Source organism: Fundulus heteroclitus, chromosome 24 (assembly GCF_011125445.2).
Source record: "Fundulus heteroclitus isolate FHET01 chromosome 24, MU-UCD_Fhet_4.1, whole genome shotgun sequence".
Lineage (NCBI taxonomy): Eukaryota > Metazoa > Chordata > Actinopteri > Cyprinodontiformes > Fundulidae > Fundulus > Fundulus heteroclitus.
This window is the reverse complement of record NC_046384.1, coordinates 6,048,468-6,054,989: the sequence shown is the minus strand read 5'-3', so window position 1 is coordinate 6,054,989 and position 6,522 is coordinate 6,048,468. Positions and strand designations below refer to the sequence as shown.

At 44.3% G+C, this 6,522-nt stretch overlaps 1 protein-coding gene across 1 annotated transcript; it reads right to left on the bottom strand.

Annotated features, from left to right (window-relative positions):
- Positions 1 to 685: 685 nt before the first annotated feature.
- si:ch211-246m6.4 (basic helix-loop-helix transcription factor scleraxis) lies at positions 686 to 4,368 on the bottom strand. The gene is made up of 2 exons (XM_012851687.3): positions 3,815 to 4,368; positions 686 to 1,003 (listed from the first exon to the last, which is right to left on the bottom strand). Exons 1-2 carry the CDS (start codon positions 4,319 to 4,321, stop codon positions 968 to 970), a joined length of 543 nt encoding a protein of 180 aa, XP_012707141.1. The 5' UTR covers positions 4,322 to 4,368; the 3' UTR covers positions 686 to 967.
- Between the last annotated feature and the right edge of the window lie 2,154 nt (positions 4,369 to 6,522).

Here is a 6,522-nt window from a genome sequence, read left to right as displayed (position 1 = left end):
GGTACCAGGGCAACAGAGACGCACAGGACAAACGACGATGCGCACACACTCGTACCTACAGGCAGTTTAGAGCAGGGGGCGCCTAACTCCAGTTCTGGAGAGGCGTGGTGATGACCCATTCATCGGATCCAGGTGTGGTGGTTGAAGTTGCGGGATAGGAGAACTGGAGCCGACCACCTTCGGTTTAGAGCAACCGATTGAGCGAACGCTCATGTTTGTGGCTGGAGTACCCAGAGGAAACTCCTTCATGCACAGGGAGACCATGCAGGGCAGGAACCAATCCCATGATCCAACCAACTGGTCTCCTTAGTCATAAACTAATGCTTAAGGCAGAGTAGACCACCCAGTTGTAATTTCCCCCATAAAAGATGGTTTGACAGCTGGATTTGGCCAATGTGTCAGTGGTAGACTCAAGGGCTTGATGGTTTACATGTTGGGGAACTGTCTTAGTTGCTACGCCTGTGCAGCACTGACTATAAGGACGAGCTGCTGAAGATCAGGGTGGCCGATACTCTATCAAATATGTTAAGATCTTCTGGTGACATCGTGCATATAGCACAGCCTGGGTCTGAGGGTCGTTGGAGTTCCTGGTGTCTGTGCGTTGCTTGAAGTCTTCTTAATGCTGAAGGCAGCTGCCAGTAAACTGACAGCAACTACTGCACTGAAGGTGACCAGCTTGTTTTTTTTAGGAGGTACACGTGGGGGTCCTGTTAGTGGTGGGTCAGGGGGTAGTTTGTACTATCGGTGGGGTCTAAAATAGCCCCACGTCAGGTGCAGCGGCACACTCCGGCTCAGGTTACAGCTCCGTCAAAACACTGAGGTCCAGCGACGCACCAGGCTGGACAGAAAGCGCTTGTCCTTCAGTCTCTTCTGTCCTGCGGTCCGGTCAAAACTTAAATATGTATTTACAAAGTTTGGAGAGTAAAACATCCAGGTGGGCTCCCGGTCCGTCTGGAGCGGCTCTGCTTCACACAGAAGACGAGTGTTTGGCGACGTCTTTGAGCTGTGGAGATAAAGGAATGAGTTTTTACCAACGTCTTAGACTTAAGAGGCATAATATCAGTTTCTAGCCTCCAATTTTGTATGTACACACTAATTCCAGATTCATATGGTCAATGTTTATGGTGTCATACCTCTCATTATTATACAGGATTACACAATTGTCTTTTAAGAATATTTGCTACTACATGAAATTTTATTTCAGTTAGATCAAGTAATCTAAAGTCTGTTGTTTCGTTTTACCTCTTGAATCACCTCGTTTTTTGGTTCAAGCATGAATTTAGGGCCTTTTTCTACAAGTGTTTATGATTTTGTGCCCTATTTTAGCCGATGTTTAGGCACTTATATCAAGATATACCCAAGTTTAAAAAGCAAAATTGATGGTTTTTACATCATAGTGTGTTCCCACAGTTTAAACTCTGTTTAATGAGATGCCAAAGAAGACGAGAGGTCAGGTGCAGAGGGTGGATGGGTGGTTCAAGGGGATTAAAACCATAAAAAACTAAGAGGTTGCTCAAAAAATTTACTTCTAAACGTTTAATTTGTGATTCTGAGAGTGTTTGGTTTCTGTGTGATTTGCCTTTTTAATAGAGACTGGTCGGTCGGCACATTAGGGTACGTGGAGCAGCATCTCTCTGTATTTTAAATTTTGTGCAGCAGGAGTGGAACATATGGTGTACAATGTTTAATCTGAATTAACAAATTAGTTATATATATATATATATATATATATATATATATATATATATAATATATATGTGACCATTAATTGGTCGTTATCTTAATCTTACATATAATAAAATATAATTAATCAAACTTTAAAATAAACTGAATTCTTTATATTGTAAAAGGATATGTAATTATTTCAGTATTTATTTCATAGACGCGTGTTGCTGGACGTTCAGTATTTAATGTCGGGCTCACCTTTAGAAGTCAGTAGGAGGGGCTACATCTGGTACCAACAAGGTGATTGGTTTACAGTTTAAAAGCGGTGCAGCTTAGCCAATCAGATGCTGGGGTGCGTTTGATAAGCCTCATTGTGAGGATACATTATTTTCCGATTAAATAAAACACAGGAAATGTGATTAATATGCATGATTTCAACATGAAATCAAGTTTACTAAGTAATGATTTACACATTTAATTGTGTATTTAATATATTCCTGATATAAACATTGATACATATGTTGATTTCCTACATTTTAAGGAGCAATAAGTAAGTTGCCAAGCGACTTCTATGTTTAAGGGAAATACCAAATGCTGCGCTCTGTTCTAGGAACTCTCATATGATTGGCTGAGGAACCAGGAAGTAAACACGGGCTACACTCTGTAGTAGTTCTGGACTGTACCTCTAGGTTTGAAAGGAGAAAATTTTGACTAAGACATTATTGATGGAGAGGATCGATAGTTTATAGGGAATCATACTTCCATCCTGGGTGGCAAACAAGAATAATTTAGGTTGGTTTTACAGTAAATATATTACTTATAGCTCCTTTAAAATGTCAAAAAATATAAATATCTAGTATTATGGCAATATATATTCTATTATGGCAATATATATTCCCTAATATTATGGCATTATTGGTAAATAATCATCTGAAACCAGGATAACAAAATGGAGCAAAACAAGTTTTAAATTTTTACCAAAATATCCACCATTTTCTCCGTTGTAGTCAGAAGCAGAAGAGACATTTAATTGCGCTTCATTTTTTGTTTCACATTTTAAAATAAGAGGAAATGCTAAAAATTATTGTTAAAATGAGGCAAAATTTGGCACATTTTCTGATACCATCCAGCTAGAGTCAGCTAAGCTTGCTTAAACCCACGACATCACTGCCCATATATGGTAGGGCTGAGTTATTTATTTACATCGAGCTTCTATGTAATTAAAACATAATAAAGAAATTATCCAAACTTCTCAAAAATTGTAGAAATGGTTTAATTTAATCTGTTCTTCATGGCCTGAAAAATAAGATGGTTATTTGATTTTTGCTTTAAAATAAGAGAAACAGCAGAGAGGTTTTCCTTTTTTGTGGTCAAAAACAAATGAGTAATAATCAAAATAATATATTTTCATGTGAAATAACAAAAACAAAGTCACAGAAGGAAAAAATGGAACCCAATGCTGCAGCCAGCGTGACTGTATGTAGTATTTGGACACAAATTTCTTTTGTTTTAGTGCTTAGTGAGCCAGATGTCAAATACTAAGCGTATCCATATATGGGGCAGTGACATCATGGGTCCAGATGTGGAGGGTGTCAAAATGTAAAGCACACATTTTCCACTTCTCAGTGCAAATAACATTCCTTAAAATGAGCATGGGCGGACTTTTTGGTCCAACAGATGATTAGAAATTAAATAAAATGTGGTTAGACTTTATTTTAATGTAGAAACAACAGGGTCCAAAGTCTGCCAACTTGTTTACACCTCAAACTTGTTCTCCCGCTATATATATATATATATATATATATATATATATATATATATATATATATATATATTTTTTTTTTTTTTTTTTTTTTTTTTTTCATTGTGTTTTTTGATGCCATGAACACTTAGCTCTACCATATATGGGCAGTGACGTCACGGGGTGAAGTGTATAATAAGCATGAAAGGTAAATTGAACCAATCTGCTCACCTGTTGCTACAGATTAGAAACCCAGTTTGTATTTTTTTTTTTATTCCAGTATTTTACATTTTAAAACAAACTACACATATAATGTATCATTATTATCACCACTGTTTGTTCTCAGCTGAGGACAGCCAGTTCCCACACCATGCACCGCGCACCCTGCGCGCCCGGATGGGGCCCCACCTGTTTCCTCTGGTTGCTCAGGCAGAAGGTGCAGATCGGCCGCAGGGAGGGCGCGCTGAGCGCCGCGGGGCCGCGCAGCAGCAGGTCCTGGTAGCGGAGGCAGGGCTGCCCGTCCCGGCACTCCTCCCCCAGCAGCAGCACGTTGGCCAGGTGGGAGATGTAGCTGGAGGCCAGGCGCAGCGTCTCTATCTTGGACAGCTTCCTGTCGGCCGGCTCGGTGGGGATCAGCGTGCGCAGCGCGGTGAACGCCGTGTTCACGCTGTGCGTGCGGTCGCGCTCCCGCGCGTTCGCCGCTTGCCGCTGTTTGCTGGCGCCGGGGATCCGCGCGTCTCTGCCGCTCCGCCGCCGCCGCCTCCTCCTCCCGGCGTAGGGGCCGCCGCTCCCCGCCTCCTCCCCCAGCCTCTCCCCGGACTCCCTGGGCGGGCTGCGGCCGCCCGTGGACTTCCCGTCGGAGCTGTCCGTGTCGGTGTCCAGCTCGGAGGCGCAGCCGTCTGTGCGGGACTTCATGCTGCCGCTGCTCTGCGCCGCGTCCCGCCGAGCCGCCGCACTTTATCCGGCGGGTGAAAATAGCAGCGGGGGTGGGACAGGGCTCAGCAGCTGCCGCCGATCCGGTGACCGAACCGAGCGGGCTGCATACCATTTCTGCAGAGTGACGGCTGCTTTCTGGGTCACCGCCGCGGAGGAGGGGAGACAGGTGGAGGCTGAGGGGAGGAGGGGGGGGCACCTGTTGTGGTCTGGAGGATGGAGGTCTAATTTTGTTTCCCTGCTGCAGAACCTTTTCACGTTTTCTCACGTTACAAACACAAGCCTCAAGGAACGGAAACCAGAAAATCGTGGCAGGCGTCGAGACCCAAACTACACCGTCTGCAGAGAGAGAACTTGGCATTGTCCACAGGACGCGGGGCATAGAGGCGGCGGTATCATGCTGTGGGGAGGCTGTCTGCAGGGGCGGAGCTGATGGAAAGGTGGTGGAGGTTCATCCACTTAGAGGCTGCAGAAGAGCAGCGTAGCAGCTGTGAAGCACGGCGGTGGTGGCGTCATGCTGTGGAGCTGGTGGGCGACCAAAGTTATGACCTTATTTAAAATCAGAGGACAGTGTTTTAAAAAAAAAAAAAAAAAAAAAAAAGAACCTGGTTAATAAAGCTCTGGTAGCTCATCACATCTCCAGTTAGGAAGACTGCTTGGTGCAGGGGCGGCTCTAGACGGGGGCCAACGGGGGCCTGCACCCCTGTAGACCTGGTCCTGTTATGGCCCCCGTACTAAAGACATGATATTAAATACATTTCCTACGATGATATAAGCTCATAACTGATCGGTCACTTGAACTAATTGTGTTTTTTTTACCTTTACAGCTTCACTCCAACAATAATTTAAATATTAAGCTGTTTCACGTTTAGCTCCAGCCGCGTTTAGATGGGATCAGGGGGCCGAAACCTGCAGTCCCAGAGCCACAACTGGCTCTTTGGCTCCCTTAATATATTAAACAATGGAATACTGTTTAGTATGAAAACATGAAAAAACACCGGGCCACCCTGACCCCCCCCCCCCCCCCCCCCCCCCCCCCCTTGCTAATTTTGGTGCAGAAACGCTTCTGGTTCTGAAAGGTGTCCCGTATGAGTTTGCTTGTATAATTTATAGCCTAATATTCATTATTCTCTACTTATTCTAACAACAAACCTGCACTCAAGGCACCAAAAACCAACCCTCTGGATGTTTAAAAGCCTCAGGTTCACTTCTCCATGCAGACTTATTGCTTAATAACACAAGAAGCGGATTAGTCAAGTAGTGTAAAACCGATTCAAACTTTTAGCACCCGATAGCTGATTCTAAAATCAACCCCCCCCCCCCCACACACTTTTCAGGAACCCACTCAAATAACTCAGCAAGAACCACAAAATCATATAACCGATGTCCCCATGATGAGTTTACGTCGTGTTCTGCAAACGGTCTTTCCTTCTCAGCTGGATTTACCCAAAGAACCCGAACCCCCCCTCACTTTCCTGAAGAACCGGCCCCCCGGCTCTGGGTCCGAGACCCTCGGCTCAGGCCGTTTCTGCGTTTGCTTGTGTGTGTCGGCATCCAGGGGCTGCTGCGGGGCGGCTCTGAGCTCCCACTGAGTGAGCAGTCCAGGTGGGACCCATCAGTACCCTCCACCGTCCGCCGCAGGGCCATCTTTGGGGGACAGATATAAATATCTTCCTCATGTGGGCTGCTGCTGAAGCTCAGGCTGGCAGTCAAGGTTTGTTTTGTCCACGTTTTTATGGAAATATGCTAAAACGATAAAACTTTATTTTCAGTAAAATAGCTCCTAGACAGCAGCGCAGTGATGAGCCGGAGTGTTTGCCTGTTCTTTTCGGTTTTTGGTGATAATTCATCACTTCCTCACATTTATTTTTCTTTTAACTGTCACCAGCAGAGGGCGCTAAATTCCCAGTAATTGTTTTCTATGTCAAGTACTAAAACGCAGAGATGAAACAAACCCCACCTTGTATATCTTAATATAACAGCTTGAAAAACACACACAAAAAAACACGAATAAACGTAAAAAATAACATTAAAAAAAGAAATCAAACATGTAGGAGATAATTGTTTATTTCAGATGGAGGAAACAAACGTCCCCTCTGCAGAGTCCTAATTAGTGTAGAGCCAACAAGGCCCCAACATGCAGGTCACTGGTCTGTTAGGCCCTTCACAAATGTCAAAGGTCG

Excerpts from the sequence above, each read along its gene's own strand:
- si:ch211-246m6.4 (XM_012851687.3), bottom strand. The coding sequence starts at position 4,321 with ATGAAGTCCCGCACAGACGGCTGCGCCTCCGAGCTGGACACCGACACG. Across the intron at positions 1,004-3,814 it reads TGAGCAACCAGAGGAAACAG|CTCAAAGACGTCGCCAAACA; the intron begins GTGGGGCCCCAT and ends TTATCTCCACAG.